This window comes from Corvus cornix, chromosome 15 (assembly GCF_000738735.6).
Source record: "Corvus cornix cornix isolate S_Up_H32 chromosome 15, ASM73873v5, whole genome shotgun sequence".
Lineage (NCBI taxonomy): Eukaryota > Metazoa > Chordata > Aves > Passeriformes > Corvidae > Corvus > Corvus cornix.
The window spans coordinates 2731740-2747981 of NC_046345.1; the positions used below are offsets into that span (position 1 = coordinate 2731740).

The following is a 16242-nucleotide window of genomic DNA, read 5'->3' on the forward strand; positions in this document are numbered from 1 at the left end:
AGAAATATTTTCCCTTCAGTTCCTTGGGGATGAGGGGGAGTTATTTGCCTTACAAAATACGAACTCCCCAGGGAATGACACTTAGAGCATGGAGTTGGGAAAAACAAAACTCAGAGCAACTCTGTGGTTTGTGTTGCCCATTTCGGCGCCGGGTTTGCTTTGTGTTAGCTCAGCTGTTAAGCCCTCCCCATTCTCCTCCAGCCTCCTCTGCTGCAGCTCTCAATTATTTATGATTCTGTTGGCAAACTTTCTCTCAGTGTTATCTTCCAAATAGTGTGAGAACCATAAACAGCAGCGGTGGCAGCGCCGGTGGCAGCTGAGCAGTGGTGATAATCCAGTGAGAGCCTTCTCTTGCCGGGCTTTGTCCAGGCTCTGTGCCTGCACACTCCTGGCTGGATGGTCCCACATCAAACTCAGCCTAAAAGGGCTGGAAAGAAGAGAGAACTCTCATTGTGCCTGAGGGGGAACAGTCATGACGGTCTCATACACACAGTGTTCCACTTGGGAAATAGCCAGTTACTCAGGGTTCAGCCCAGACCTGGGTCTGTAGCACTGTGTGGTGTTTCAAACATTGCAGCTTGAGTACCTGGAGGTACCTCTCCATCCATTCTAAGCCTGCTGGTGGCTGCCTGGGTAGCCTGGCACCCCCTTGCCCAGTGCCTGTCTCTGTTCACTCCTCTTTGCCTTGAGACCAGGGTTTTTCTCATCTTCTGTCTTCTCGCTGACCTTCCCCAGCACCACACAACTGCTTCCCCTAATAAGGACTTGTTTCTAATGGCCTTCGAAAGTCATCTCTGGACAAAATGTAAAAAGAAGCTGTTGAATAGTTTTAGCCTCCAAAGATTAAATCTTGTTAAAACAAGCCCAAATAGGATTCCAAATACATTCCTGATTTTAATAATTTTCAGTAAAACTTGTTAGTTTGTTTACGTTGGATTTCCATGAGCTCCCGCCCCAGCAAGCTCATCCTCCCTGGGGTCCTTTTTCCATTTCCCTGGATGAAAACCAGCTTCAGCTCTGCAAAGAGAGCTGGCTCGTGTAAGCTGAGCTCAGCTGGAGAGCTGCTGACCTCACAGAATATGTTCAGGACCTTGTAAAAGAGCCCACATTTGGGGGGATTCTTAATTTTTTGGTCACTAAGGACTACTGCCAGTTTTGGAGTTCTGTGTGTAGGGTCACCTCCCAGTCCTGCAGTCCTGTGAGTCTTTGAGGTGTCTGTGAGGTGTCCCCCTAGCCTTTGGGTGTTAATTCTTCCTTTTCCATTCTAGAGCTTAAAAGCAACTTTGGTAGGATTTAACCCTCCTCTCTCTGTGTTCCTGCCTCCCATCCCTGTCCATGCCCTGGTGGCAGGCAGGAATTGCCCTCCAGAACTGGCTGGTTGGCAGTGACGTCCCACCAGCACAAAGTCCTGGAGCTCTGTCAGCCTCAGAGGCAAGGCCAGGATGGACAGACAGCCTGGGCTCTGCCTCACACATGGCCAAGCCAGATCCCTGTGTGCCTCCATGGGGGTCAAATCAGTGAGAGGAGCAAAAGCCATGGGACAAGAGTCGGGAACGTGTTTCAGAAGAATTAGAAATGAGCTGAAGGAACAGCGTCTGTCGGGCATGTGGCTGGTCAGAGCAGCTGGTGCTGGGTGCTGTGGAATGGGGGAATGCTCGCGTTCCCTTGCAGACTGTGGGAAGGGACTAAAGGATCCCCGGAGGAAGGACAGGTATCTTAGTGCAGAGCTCATCCTGCTGCGCTTGAGTCCGTTTTCTACCTCCTGACAATCCAAAAAACCTGCATCCCAGCCAGGATTAAGTCAGCGCTGGCCACAGGCTTTGCCAGTGCAGAAAAGGCCACTTGTCCTGTAAAACCTACAAACTGACAAGCCAAAAGCCCAGCAGCAAACTCAGGGGCCTCTCTCCAGGCATTGCCCTTCCTCACTGCTGGCTCAGGAGATGCAGAACAGCTGGGCAGGAGGGGGGAAGGGTGCAAGTGGCTGATGCCTCGGTGGGATCTGTCCTCCTGCAGGTGATGAGACACGAGAACTCGAGCGTTCTGGAGCTGGATGGGAAGGAGGTGTCCGTCTTCACCCCCTCCAAGCCCCGTGAGAAGTGGCTCCGCAAGAGGACGAACGTGAAGCTCCGGGTAAGGGGGGTTTTGGGGCTGCACAAACTGCTCTGATTTGGGCTGCACAAACTGCTCTGATTTGGGCTGCACAAACTGCTCTGAGGGCGGCCGGCGTGGGCACGGCACAGACAGAGGGATGTGTTGCATTGCTGGTCTGTTTGAATGGTTGTGTCCTACCTGGGTACTTGAAAAAGAGCAACCCAAAAGATGTGTGTCGGCAAGGTCTCCTCAGCCTTGAGTCTGTAAAACACAGGAAGTGTTGGCTGTGGGTCAGGGAACAAGTCAGAACAGAATGTCTTTCAAAGTCCAGTAGTACCAGTTCTCAGCTCAGTAAATGCCCTTTGCTCCCAGCAAAGTCTCCAGTTTCTGAGAGGGCAATTCTGTGCTAGAACTGAAACGATATCAGCAGATTTCTCTGGCAGCTGTGTGTATTTCCTCTTAATTCCACAGCGTGAGAGTTGATAGAGAGTATCGGAGTTGCACGTACAACCTGCCATGGAAATTGGCTCTCCAGGGCTCCAGTCCACCCATCAGTGCAGGGCACAGAGACTCACCTCTGCCACGGGTCAAATTCTTTCCCAGAGCTGAGGGTGAAGTGGAGGGGGGGGAATGGCACAGAGAAACTCATGCTCCAATTTGTCTGGTTATATTTGGCATTTCCCTGTGAGGTTATCCATTGCTGCAAACTGTTTATTTTTTTTTCCTCCTCCCCTCTTGCCTTGTGCAGAACGTCACAGCCAACCACAGGATCAACGACACCATTGCTAACGAAGATGGGCCCCAGACCTTAACTGGGAGGTTCATGTATGGTCCACTAGACATGGTCACCCTCACAGGAGAGAAGGTACTGTGTGTGCTGGGGGGTTGTCACCATGTGGTGACAGTGGTGGGACAGAGTGACAGTGGTGGTGCTGATCAGTGCTCCCTTGGTCCCTGTTAGGGTTTGCTGCCCTTGTGTCCTGGCCAGGTTCTCCTGATCAGGCTCGTGGGTGCCTCCCACCAGGAACAGCATTTGTCACGGAGGTCTCACCACTGAGGCCAGGTTTAATTTCAGCCCCTGATGTTTGGGTGCTTCCCACGGATCAGCTCAGATCCGTGAAGTGCAGAGGGTGGGAGCAGGACCAACCCTGCTGCCGTCCAAAGGGGCTCGTGTGGGATGTCCCCGTGCTCGGCCCGTCCTGCTGGGGGTGACGCAGCCTCGCTGTTGCCAGGTGGACATCCACATCATGACCCAGCCGCCGTCGGGGGAGTGGGTGTACTTCGACACGGAGATCAGCAACAGCAGTGGCAGGATTTCCTACGTGATCCCCGAGGAGCGACGCCTGGGCATTGGTGTCTACCCCGTCAAGATGGTGGTCAGGTGAGGGGCCTGGGGCTTGCAGGAGGAGAACAAGAGGAACTGGATGACTGCAGGTAGAATATGGTCCCTCCGGTGGGACAGCTCTGTTGTGGGGTGGGTTCAGAGCCTGGTTTGCCAGCAATAGGGGCAAAGCCATTTGTGCTCTGCAGCTGTAAAGGGAAAATCCACATTTTATTCTGGCTCCTGCATCACCACCAGCATGGGAATTGAGCTCCTGCTGCAGGAGCAGGTCTTCTGCATCACAGGGCCTCATGGCCATCTGCAAAACTGCACGACTGAGCATATTTTAAAGACCATAAACTTGTCCCTGAGGGACAGGACTTGGTACTCGTGATGATTCACAGCCCAGGGGCTCCAGCTCAGCTCCACTTGCTGGTGTTGGGCTCTGGGAGGGGGAGGAGGGGAGCATCTTCTTGGTGGTGAACCCAGCAGTGGTTTTTGGGGGTAACTTTTGAGTCTCTGCTGCCAAGTGCTAATCCATCTCCACTTGAACACAGAGACCCTCACACAGTGCCTGTTACTGCTCTAACTGAGGCTGGCATCACTGTTGGAGCCTTTGCGTCAGATGTGGGAGCTGCTTTGGGCCCGTGGTGCTCTGCAGGTTCTGGGGATGCCTCCTGGATATTTTGATGCCTCTAAGCACCTGCATCCCTTCCCTCAGGGGCGACCACACATTTGCTGACAGCTACATCACAGTGCTGCCGAAGGGGACGGAGTTTGTGGTGTTCAGCATCGACGGCTCCTTCGCAGCCAGCGTGTCCATCATGGGCAGCGACCCCAAAGTCCGCGCCGGGGCCGTGGACGTTGTAAGGTCAGGGCAGGGCCTGGGGCAGTTGATCTGACAGCAGCACTGCTCTGCAATCCATTGACTCCTGGCTTTCCTTCCAGGCACTGGCAAGACCTCGGCTACCTCATTATCTATGTCACGGGCCGCCCTGACATGCAGAAGCAGAGGGTGGTGGCATGGTTAGCACAGCACAACTTCCCCCATGGCATCGTGTCCTTCTGCGATGGGCTCGTTCACGACCCGCTGCGGCACAAGGCCAACTTCCTGAAATCCCTCATCACCGACGTAAGCCTGGCTCTGCTGAAAGGGATTGTGGCACGGGTTTAGATTGCTCCTCGTCCAACCGCCACTGTCAGCACCAGTCTCTTGGCAGCAATGTGACCTGCAGTGGAAGATTAATCTGTTCATTTTATTTCCATCCCTTTATTGCTCTACAAAAGTGTCTATGCTGTTAAATTGTGTTGCCTCTGCTCTGCACTGCTCCATTTCATCACTGCTCCTCAAACCCCTAATGGAACGAGGCAGCAGAGCCTCCCTTCCTCACACATGCACTTTTTTTAACCTGTTTGTTGTTTTTTTGGCTGCCCTGAGAGGGGATGGAGCTGCTGCAGAAATGGCTTTGCTGGGAGACTCCATAGAGATCTTCGAGGCATGTGACCCTTGGGAGGTCCTGATGTTGCTCAGAGCCTCAGAGAAACTCCAGATAGAACAGAGGTTTTTGTGTCTGGCAGGTGAAGGAGCTGACAGTGTCCCAAGCACTTCCCCTATCTTGATCAGCAGGAAAAGCCTGTTCTTAACTTTCTTAGGCTCCCTTTTTGGCCTGAGTCGCAGTGGAGGGAACAGCTGGCACTTAACTTGCTCTCTTGTCTTCCACAAGTGTGGGAGCAGGGTCAGAAATGCCCTTTCCATCTATGTGACCTGTGGTTCTGGGCTCAAAGCTGGCCAGTGTGTGGTGGCACCAATGTCCACACCTCCCCTGCCAGCCCCTGCTCCAGCCCACTACAGAAAGAGTTGTCCAGGACCTGCTCTCTGCTCAGAGTGGAGCCAGAGGTATCCCTGAAAAGCAGCAGGTTTTGCTGCCTGTCCCTTCTCCCTCTGCCCAGCAGGTAACAGCAGCTTGGCTGTGGAGGAGAACATTCCTGGCTAATGATTCCTGCATGGGGGTTGCAGCTCCTCTCCCCGTGACAGCAGGGAAGTGTGCAGCATCCTTGCTCCCTGCAGACCTCAGGGGAAGGCTGTGGATCAGCAAGTGGAGATCTGTTCTTGTATTGCTGTTACTCCTCTTGTGGCCTGTAAACATCCCCAGCTCTGTTAATTAGCACTTCTCTGGGTGGTTCATTACCCAGCTGGGAACTTGCATTAGTTCCAGTGACCTGAGATTCTCACAAATGCTATTGGAAAACCCAAAGCCCAGCCTGCTGAGCAGCACAGGGTGCCCATATGTTCTGACCCTGTGTTGCTTTCTGTCCCCCCAGCTTCACATGAGGATCCACGCAGCGTATGGATCCACCAAGGACATCTCTGTGTACAGCTCCATCAGCCTCCCGCCCACGCACATCTACATCGTTGGCCGACCCACCAAGAAGCTGCAGAGCCAGTGTCAGGTAGGAGCCAACTTGGCTGAGCCCTGGAGGTGCTCGCAAGGGCCTCCCATGGGAGGGAGGTGGGAATTCGGTCATCACAAGACCGGTGACTGAGCTAGTGTTGGCCAGCAGGGTGGGAACTGTCCCAGGTAGCAGAGCCACATGCATGGGTGTGAGCGGTGCCACGGTTGGTCACCCCAGAAAACCTGGCAGAGTGACCATCTGTGGCTGCCAGTGGCTCTTGCGCACGCGTGTCCCGGCCCTCTAACGCCTGCCCTCACCCCACAGTTCATCACGGAGGGCTACGCGGCCCACCTGGCCCAGCTGGAGTACAACCACCGCGCGCGCCCCGCCAAGAACACCGCGCGCATGGTGCTGCGCAAGGGCAGCTTCGGGCTGCCCAGCCAGGCCGAGTTCCTGCGCAAGAGGAACCACCTGCTGCGGACCATCTCCTCCCAGCCCTCGGCCAGCGGCGCCGGCCACCGGCCCGAGCGCACCCAGAGCCAGTCGGACAGCGACAAGGACAGGGACAGGGAGCGCAGCCAAAGGAGCATGAGCATCGCCACGGGGTGCTGGGGCCGGAGCGCCGCGTCCCGGCTGGAGTCTGGCCTCTTGGGGCAGAAGTAGCCAGGCCAGAGCCAGGATTGTCAGCTGCAGCCACTGGAGGAGAAAATAAAAGGAAAGAGGGACGAGGCCAGTGTTTCGGGCTGGAAGGGTAAATATGGTGCTACTCTAATAAAATGGTGTTCTGGGAAGAGACGGGATGTTTCCCACAAAGAACGTGCAGGCCTTGCAGCGAGAGCGTCAGGTTTGTGCAGCGTGAGCCCAAGGAACAGCTGGAAATTGGGGGGGAAGTCTCCAGATCAGGACGGCGCTCTCTCCTGCCTCCTCCTCTCATCCAGGGTCAGTGACTGTAAATACGTGCCTCCTCGCCTTGTTAGCCATCGCTCCGATACGGTGACCGAGTGCTGTCCTCAGAGCCACAGGAACAGGGCGTGAGGCTGGGGGAGCTGGTTCTGGGCTGTCCCGGGAGTCAGACTGGGGGCTCTGCCCGCGCAGGGGGTTGGGGTTGGGTAACGCCGCTCCCCCGGCCCCAGCGAGGGATTTGCACCAGGCAGAGCAACCGAGAGCTGTTCCTGAACAGAGAGCCCCGAGTGCAGCCAGTTCCTCGAGGAGCTGGTGCAGTGCAAAGCTAAAGCTGTGTCAGTGCTGTTGGCAGAGGCAGAATGTCGGCAGATTCGTGCCCAGGACAGCGGGGTCATTACTGTTCTTACTGTTATTTTTTAAAGAGACCTTTCAGAAGCCAATGGAATCTAATATGTTGACCTATTAAAAGAGGAATACAAGCTATTTTGTTTGAGCTGTTACAAACCTCAGACACTCAATTTGCTGTTAAAGTCTCCAAATAGTCTTGCTATGTATTTCCAACAAGTAACCACCATATATTTGGAAGCAGCTGAAGGCACTCAGCAGCTGGATTGCATTGCAGTTCTTCTCATCCAAATGCAGGGTCTGACTCTCTCAACACCCACCTCTGAGACCTTTTTTCTTCCCAGGTTCTCTCCAAGTTCAGTAGCAGCTTTCATGGGAACTAGACTCACTCCTTTTACCTGTAGTTACTGAACTGTAAAACCTCATTGGTTTTTGCACTGATGATTTTTAGAATGGAAACCTGTTACCATCTCATGTAGCTACACCAGTGTTTGTAGTGCATGACAATGAAATATTGCTAAGCCAGGGTGTGCGTGCATATCTATACATATATGCACACACACATATATATATGTATATATTTAAAAAAAAACAAAACAATCTGTGCAGAAGTTTTTCCAGCAGTAAGGAGACTGTAAGGAAGTGTGCCAACAATGTCAGGCAATCTTAAGAAAAGGCCATATCTTAATTTTTCTGGTGGGTTTCTCAGTGGATGTGCCTGAGGCGCTGGGTTTGTGCTGCTGGAGCGAGGCAGCAGGCGCGTGGCAGAGCTGGCACCGCGGTGACACCCGGACAGGGACAGAGAACAGTGCCTAGGGCGAGGGCTTGCCAAAAAGCCCCTCAGTCCTGTCCTTCCTGGGGCCAGCGAAGGTTCCCTCCTTGCACACACCTCCCGGGGTAGAGGGACATCCACATGGGGGGTTCCGGGGTGCCCATTCACAGACTCCAGCTGGCCTCTTCACGTGGAGATTTTATAGTCCTACCGAGCTCCCCAACTGTGTGTAACCCCGCTTTCCCCACCACACTTTCCTGTCTTTGTATCACTTTCTACTTACGAGGATCTTATTTATAACAGAATTTTTTAGACTGGCTGCTTCATTTTATTACCTGTTTCAATAAGAATGGTGCAGGACGGCCGCACTGAGATACACAGCACTGTGAACTCTGCTCACTGCCTCTGGGCCACGGTAGGCAAATCCAACTCATCCAGCTCCTGTGTTTGTGGTGTGGAGGGTCCAGGCCGAGGCAGAGCAGGGACAGTGCGGAGCTGCCACCGGCATCGGAGCCCCTGGAGCGCTCAGACCCGACTGCAAAATGTTTAACCACTTCTCTTTGGTAATTATCCAGTTACAGAATGTACCTGATGACTTTTTTGTTACCGAAAACTGACTTCCCTTTCTGCTGACTCAGCTTGGCTCTCTCTGAATGTACATCCAGAGCTTTTACTGGGTTTGAAAACAATGTGAATTTGTCCCAGCTTTTTGCTAGCCGAATGTTCTATCAAACAGATGCCATCTGAGTAGGAAGCCAAGCCACGATCCATCCTGTGAAGTCACCAAACCACATCACTAAATAATTCCTGCAAATTTGGATATGGCCTTTGCAAAATTCACCTTTCCTCCAAGTCCACAACCAGGACATGATCTGTACATTTTCCAGTGTTGATGAGATGTTCACATTTTCTTATGTGTAGATAGTGTAAAACAGAGGCGAATGTAAATGTTCAACATAAAAAGTGGATATATAAAATTGAAAGTTATTTATTTATGTAGAGGGAAAAAAAAATGTCTGGAGGGACTGGAACCTTCAGGGTTTATTAATATTTAAAAATGTAGCTTTTTGTTTCAGGCATTATGTACAAAGCAATTATTTTATGGACCAAGTTTAATGTAACTGTCAATGAATGCAGAAGTGCAATATGATACTCACCCTCTCCATCACTCCATGTTTTAAACAGCTCCTAACCAGTTAGCCTGACAATCACAGCACCTCTGTCCTCATCCTTTGTTGAGCTTCTTGAACCTTGCCCAGGTCCTTTCCCTGGCCCCCCATCCGTTGCCATTGTACGGATCCAACACGGAGAAGCAATTGTAGAGCAGGGCCTTTATTGCTGCAATAATTCCACGGGAGGTGGGTGTAGTTACCAGGAAATAATGCCAGTAAGTTTTTCTTCACCAACTCAGCCATCTCCGTCTCCATCGCTCAATCCTCAGCCGCCCCCATCTGGCACTCATCCCTCTGAAGCAGAGATCAACACTCACAGAACAATAGCAATAGTTTAACTCTGTGTTTATAACCTGTTTGTCCCGAGCTGTTTTGGAGAGCAATGCATGTGACCCGATGCCTTTCCACGTGTATGGAAGAGGATCCGTTTGGACGTGGCGAGGGAAAGATGAATGTGTATTTCATCCTTCCTAAAGGGGCACTGTCAGGTTAAAGACCCAGTTGATTCCTGTTATGAGTAACTTGTTTGCTTTGAAAGGAGAGAATGGGAAGTTTCTTGTCCTCCTTCCTCGGCCGCTGTCCGGGCAGCCCTCGGTGACAGCCCACGTCCTGTTCTGCACATCAGCACAACACAGCCTCAGGCTTTGGGGTTGCTTTTCCGTTTCCACAGGAATCAAACTCTGCTGCGGAGCTCAGATTTTTTACAAAAAGCAGCTTTTTATATTACTGCACCCTTAGGCCAGACTTTCTACCTGACGCTGTCCCTTTAAAGTCTTTTAAAAACCAGTGAGAGGAGCCCGTGCATTCCCTCTGAGTCGTTTTCCTGGCTTTGCTCAGATCCCTCAGTCAGATGAGGCGAAATCCTAATACCAAAAACCGTTTACAGTGTCGGAGGCGCAAGCCAAGAGCAGAAATCAGCCAAAGGGTCACCACCACACTCCCTCCCGCCCGCCCAGCAGCCGCCGTGCTTGCTGTAGCAGCCCCTTCTTCAGGTATCGCCACTGTTTGCTGCATTTCCTATTAGTTCTAGAAGCCTTACGGTCCCCTCCCTCTGCCTGTTGATACCCTCGACTGTCAATTTTATATTCCAACGATGTTAGTTATATTTTATTTATAAAAAATTGCTCTAGGGGTACCAGCTGTGCGTGGGGAAGCACCGGAGGGGATGCCCGAGGGCGCCGGGGACGCCCCGCGTGTGCAGTGCCGTGCCGATGACTCGCTTGTGTGTGGCAAACCTTCTGTACAACTTCCTTCTCCTCCTTGCTGTTAGTGCATCGTTCAATGCCTGGTGTGCTTTGTGTACAGTATCATTGTGAGTTACACAGATTAAAGAAATGGGAAGGCTCTTCTCTGTCTGCTTTTTTGGGGGTGGGGGGAGACTCTAGAAACGGACAAGTCATAAAATGTGAGCAGGTGCCAGTTTAATGGGGTTACAGCGATGAACAGAACATGGAAACCCTCTGTGGAGATCAGTCCTGCAGGACCCATTTGTCCTTTTCTTTTTTACAGTTTGTAGATCTATGGACTTTCCAGCCAGGAAAAAGACTGCTGTGTTTGCTTCAGAGCAGCCCTGGGCCCTGAGAAGCCCAGAGCCCCAATGCTGCCCCGGGCCTGTGCTGTGGGGAAGGGACACGAGTTGCATGCAGGAGCAGAGAGCAAGGCAAAGCCACCCCTCCAAAAGCACAGCCGCACAGATGCCAGTGCAGCGTGCCAGGTCAGTGCTCCCCTACCCGAGGAGGTGAAGCTGCAGGAAGGCTGGGAGAAGCCCTGGGGCACAGTTGGAGGGTGGCACTCAGGGGTGCAGAGGAGCTGCAGCCTGAGCAGAGCCACACAGCACCATGGCCACTCCTCTCTGAGCAGGGTCAGTGAGTGCAAAGGGCCTGTGAGCCACATCCAGCAAGGAAAGGGCCACGGGCAGCTCCTGAAGGGAAAAAGCAGCAGCCAGCTGTCTTTTGTGGCCCAGGTACACACCCTATCCTGGCCACAGCATTGGCTCCTGCCCCCCACAGCCCAGAGCACCTTGAGGTGTTCAGCACCCTCGAGCTTGTCCCCTGGGTACTGCTGAGCTCCTCCAGCATCGAGAGGAGCATTGGGGCAAATGGCTCAGGTACATTACAGCCACACTGGCCTGAGCTGGGACAGGAAGGGGAAAAGCTGTTTACTAGGAGATGAACCAAAGTCGCTCTCCTTCCCAGTCAGTAACTTACAGAGCAGCTGGAAAGGGCCCCTGGGGAACATCTTGACACGGTGCTGTCACGGGGTCCAGAGGCAGAGGCTCCCCCCGGGCTGGCAGGGGCACAGGGCAGGCTCCTGGGCTGGCTGGTGCCTGCCCTCACTGCAGCATCCCCGTCCTCACCTGGAAGGCCAGCCCGTCCCCACGCGTGGCTTGCTGCAAGGGAGACACAACACTCACAGCACTCCCTGCCCACGGCTGCAGAACCACCAGCACCATTCCAGGGGCCCTGGCGGTGCTGCCAGGGCTCAGCTTGGCCCCAGGGTGGAACCACAACCCCTCTGGGTGCAGCAGCTCCCTGGCTGTGCCCAGCCTGCAGCTCATGCTGGTGGCCAGTTCCCATACCTTGTTAATCTCCTTGTGTCTCTCCTTGCTGACGATTTCTTCCAGGACTTCCCCGTCCCCCTTAATGAGTCTGCAAGACAAACACAGGCCCAGCAGCCATGAGGGTACTGCCAAGTTCCTGCAGCTGCAGAAGGTGCTGACCCCACCCCGAGGGCACCTGCTGTGCCCCAGCTCCCCCAAACCCAGGAGCAGGTGCTGGGCAAGGCCAGTGCTGACCTACCCCTGACATTGTATTTTGTGACTTTGTTTTTGTATCAAGCTTAAATAGCACAGCAGGTTTTGCCATTGCTCCCATGGGATTAATGTCACCACACTGCAGCAAGGACAGGAGTGCTCTCCTGAGAACTGAGGGCCAGCTGGCCCTGCCCCAGGCTGTGGGCACTGCCTGCTGTGTGCAGTCAGTCACACTGGCACAACAAAACACTCCTAATAAAAGCATCCCATGTCATCCTACAATCTGCAGTGCCCCAACCCCTGCAAAACCTCTTCCTTTTATAGAGTTCAGGTGTAGTCCTGGCTGCCCCAGGAAACTGCAAAGCCATTCAGCAACAGGAGCCAGTTTGGGCCTGAAATGCAGCCAGGCTGGGGAGCATCTTGCTGAGCAAATTCCAAGCAGAGTTGGAGGCGGCTCACACCTCCAAACACGAACAGAGATTTAATTGTCTTCATTACGTGCCTTACAGGGAACTGACCTTTGTTCCACACCTCCCTGAGCCCTGCAGGCTGCCTTCTATTTTAAGACTGGACTTGTCATACCCAATTCTCTTCAGCATGATGTTTTCTGCTTGCTGAGAAGACGCAGTTTATTAAAAACTGGGTCATTTCTACTTGGCAGCTAAATGAACCTGGGTTTGATTGCTGTCTGTAACCCCACAGGGCACACACTTACTCCTCATTCCCGCCTGGGTGTTAATCAGGGCCCAGGGCTTTGGAGCTGAAAGGTAAGTGGATGCAGCAGTGGGATACTGGGACACAGCCCCGTGTCCCTTGTGTGGAGCCCCAGCAATGATTCAATTCAATGATTTGGTGCCATCGTGTCACTTTCTGGGTAAGTCACACCAGGCCTGATGAGGGGGGACCTGTGAGGGGTCAGCTCAGGACTTTGCTCCTGAAGGGGACCTGGGTCCAGGTGTGGTGGTACCGTGCCATAGACAGGCATCCTCCAGGCCTCCAGCCCACTCAGCATGGATGGGAACAGACAACCCACCCTCCTGTTCCCCAGGGTCATACCTGGTTCTCCCCGTTTCGGGATCCACGACTCTCCGTATGACGCTCTGCCTCGCGTCCCACTCCTCCTTTGTCATTGGCTTCATAGCCTGGATCCGGGATTTCTGTTCATCTGTCAGAACTGGAATGCAGTGGTCAGTCAGAGCCGTGCTCGTGGGGCTGCCTCCAGGAGAGGGGCACAGCACCACGGCTGCAGCCCACGGACAACCCCGGCAGTACTCGGGGTTCGGTGACAAACCACGCAAAGGAAGGGACACTTCACATCCCAAAGGCAGGACCAGCTTTGCCAGGATGTTACTGCTGACTGTGTCCTTCCATTTGGCATCTTTATTCCCCACTCGCTGGTTCATGCAACAGAAAGGGACCGGCACAACTCCTGTGTGCCCAGGCTCCTGCAGGAGGGAAAGAGCATCATCATTACCTGGCCCAGAGTCCACCACTGATTCCTTCTGCCACTGCTCCAGCGAGGGGCCGGGCACCTCTTCTCCCTTGCCCTTCTCCTCCTTAGCCCTCTCCTTTCCCTTCTTTTTTGATTTCTTCTTTATTTTTTTCTTCTTCTTCTTTCTCTTCCTCTTGTCTTTCTGTTTCACTCGCTTTTTTTTGCTGTCTTGACTCTTCTTTGTTTTGGAGTCACTGTCACTGGAGTCATCAGAAGAGGAGCTGGAGGAAGAGGAAGATGAGGAAGAGCTGGAGGATGAAGATGTCCCAGAGGAAGAGGTACTGGCCTTCCTCTTCTTTTTGTCCTTTCCTTCCTTCTTCTTTTCTGCAATACACAAGAAGAGGGTGAGTGGAGCAGTCCTGGCCCTGCAGCAGCAGAGATGTTGGTTATCCCCCTCCTAGCCTGGTTTCTTTCCTGCCTGGAATTCCCTTCTGTGCCCATCTTTAACCTGGGACTGTGCAGTGCCAGGGCCAGGCCAGCACATGGAGGGGCTGAGGGCTCTGCACTTGTCAGAACGAGACCAAAGTAGGCACAAAGTGCAGGACAAGGTGACAGACACCAACTTAGCTCAAACCAGGGACCCTCTTCTCCCTCCTGGACCCTCTCTGTGCACCTGCCCTGGGGAAATGTGGTGAAAGCTCAGGCTCAGGGGCCTTCCCCCACCTTCCCTGGCTGCTGCCGAGCTCGACTTGTGTCCATGAGAGCCAGAGATCCTCTTCCTTGGTGGAGAGCTGCTGCCCTGCTGCGAGTCCTTGCTGCTCTTCCTCCTTTTCTTCTCCTTCCTCTCCTGCCTGCTCCGAGAGTCGCTTTTGCTCCTGCTCCGCGATCGCTTCCGAGACCGGCTGTGGGCCATGCTGGCTCCTGGAGGGAATGGGTCACATCAGAGCCACGGGGGCACCAACCCTGCCCAGCAGCCCCAAAAACCCTTCAGTCCAGTATGAGCCAACCAGCCCTGGAAGACCTGTTCCAGTTAAACTCCTCCCTGCTCACACCCGCTCCCACCAGAGCGATGGGTCAGGGTCTCCCATCACAGCCCTGGCCACGTGGAATTTCAGCAGCCCCCAGCCCTGGGCAGGGAGCTGGCACAGGGACAGCTGTCCCCAGGCAGCCCTCCCCTGCCTCAGACAACTGTCCCCAAGCAGGTTTTCCACCAGGAGAACCTTGCACCAGGTTTTCCCTGTGCTTCTGCTGTTTGTCCCTGGAGAATCGGGCTGATCCCTGCCACGGGCAGGCACGGAGGGGCCTGAGGCTGGTGTTTGCAGCAGTGCTGTGCCCATGGCCACTCCATGGCGCTGGGAGCTGTCAGGAGATGCTGCACCACAGACGGACACAGGCAAAGTGTGATGGATACTGCGGCCACAGTCAGCAGAACAAAACGTCCTCCCCGAGCCCAACACCGAGTCAATCACCCCGTTATTTAAATGCTGGGAGCAGGCACAAGCCAAGGGGACGAATGAATTTTTAATATTCTAATTTGCTCTTAGAAAATAGATGACGCATGGAGCTGGCACCCCCGTCCATCAGCTCCAGGGACGCCAGCAGCCCCAGGCCGGAGCTGGTGTGATCCATGCTCTAATTAATTTAAAAAACAAACTGGCACCGTGGGCAGAGGAGGATCTGGGAAACGCTTCTTCACAGCCACCTTCCAACTACCACATTTAATTAATCGTTTGTTTACCACCTCGACATTCCCAGGCAGCAATTTGGATTCTCTCCCAAATGAATGAGACCTTTGATTGATTTCCACAGGGAAATTTCAATCAGAAAAAAAAACCCAAAACCAACCACAACCATTAAGGACACACAGGGAGGTTTCAGAGAATGAGAATCCTCCATGGACACACACCCAGCAGCTGCCCCTTGCACCAGGACCTTGCTGGGGACAGCGTTTGGGACTCGGATCTTTCTGTTCTGGCTGTGGCAGCAGGACACAACCACAGCAGCAGATCAATGGGCACGGACGGAGCTGGGCTCAGACAGCAGCAGCATCCCGGCGACGAATCCCAAATGATCCCAGCAGCATCGCAGGCTGCCTGTGCCCTAAGCCGGGCTCTCACCTCCACCCTGACACCAGGCTGGGGCCACAGCGACTCCTCCTGTCCACCCAGCTCTGCCCAGGCCCGGCCCTCGCCGGGGCCCCGGAGCTGCTCTGCGCTGGGCAGCTGCAGGGGCTGTCCCTGCCCTCATGCCCCAGCACGGGGAGCCTGCGGCATGCGAGGTGAGCTGGCCCTTTAAGAGCTCAGCACGAGGTATGCTGGCCCTTTAAGACCCCGCGCAAGGTGCGCTGGCCCTTTAAGAGCTCAGCAGGAGGCGTTCTACGCGCACGGCTCCAGGCGCGGCCCCTTTAAGAGAGCAGCTCTTTATCAGCCCCCCGGCCCCCCTTCTCCGGTGTTCTCAGCCGGCCCGGCCCTGCCCCGCCGCAGGCAAGAGGAGCGGGAGGGAGCGGGGACTCACCGGGCCGGGTCCGAGCGGGGCTCCCGCCGGGCCGGGTCCGAGCGGGGCTCTCGCCGGGCCGGGTCCGAGCGGGGCTCCCGCCGCCGGGGCCGCGCCGGCCGCCTCCCGCCTCCGTCCGCCGCGCGCGGGGCCGGGCGGCAGCCGGGCCGCGCTCTTTGGTTCCGGGGCCGCCTGGCCCGGGCTGCCCCCGCCCCGTAGCTCAGTTTTTGGGGATGAATGCGGGCGGATTGGGAGCGCTCACGTTCGCTAGTGAACGAGATAAAGGCTTCGAGACTGCGTTTCTTGACAGCGGCTCCTCGCTCAGGTACAACCGCCGATTTCCTTCTGCCGGTGTAATTTGAATGGGCTTTGCTAATGAGAAGCTCATCAGCGCCCTGTGCTAATGGCAGCTCCAGCCAAAATCCTGCGGCTCTGCTGGGACAGCTTCAATAAACACCTTTTGTGCGAGCTGCACCCGCTCGCGTTCAGCCTTTCACAACTCCCGATGTCATTACCCATGTGCTGTAATTACTGCACTGAACGGTGAATGGAAAAGCCCACCAGTGG

General features: G+C 54.4%; 2 protein-coding genes across 10 annotated transcripts in view; one reads left to right on the top strand and one right to left on the bottom strand.

The window, feature by feature from the left end:
* PITPNM2 (phosphatidylinositol transfer protein membrane associated 2) overlaps positions 1 to 10344 on the top strand; it is a 126602-nt gene extending 116258 nt beyond the window's left edge. For all 5 annotated transcript variants that reach the window (XM_039560794.1, XM_039560796.1, XM_039560795.1 and 2 more), the window contains 7 exons: positions 2014 to 2130; positions 2840 to 2956; positions 3324 to 3472; positions 4134 to 4283; positions 4361 to 4544; positions 5735 to 5863; positions 6131 to 10344. In XM_039560794.1, coding sequence (XP_039416728.1) covers positions 2014 to 2130; positions 2840 to 2956; positions 3324 to 3472; positions 4134 to 4283; positions 4361 to 4544; positions 5735 to 5863; positions 6131 to 6469 — 1185 coding nt within the window. In that variant the 3' untranslated portion in view covers positions 6470 to 10344. The remainder of the gene's footprint in view (positions 1 to 2013; positions 2131 to 2839; positions 2957 to 3323; positions 3473 to 4133; positions 4284 to 4360; positions 4545 to 5734; positions 5864 to 6130) is intronic.
* Positions 10345 to 10399: 55 nt separating this feature from the next.
* ARL6IP4 (ADP ribosylation factor like GTPase 6 interacting protein 4) lies at positions 10400 to 15773 on the bottom strand. 5 transcript variants are annotated; one of them, XR_751691.4, is made up of 7 exons: positions 15300 to 15478; positions 13906 to 14103; positions 13225 to 13566; positions 12807 to 12924; positions 11577 to 11646; positions 11206 to 11387; positions 10400 to 10614 (listed from the first exon to the last, which is right to left on the bottom strand). XR_751691.4 is itself a non-coding variant. In XM_039560800.1 (6 exons), the coding sequence occupies exons 2-6, from the start codon at positions 14093 to 14095 to the stop codon at positions 11331 to 11333; spliced, it is 777 nt and encodes a 258-aa protein (XP_039416734.1). In that variant the 5' UTR covers positions 14096 to 14103; positions 15724 to 15773; the 3' UTR covers positions 10400 to 11330. The 5 variants fall into 5 exon arrangements, 3 of the variants coding, with proteins under 3 accessions (XP_039416734.1, XP_039416733.1, XP_010396681.2); XR_002045212.3 differs by having other exon boundaries at positions 10400 to 10919; XM_039560800.1 differs by lacking the exon at positions 15300 to 15478 and adding an exon at positions 15724 to 15773 and having other exon boundaries at positions 10400 to 11387.
* Positions 15774 to 16242: the final 469 nt, after the last annotated feature.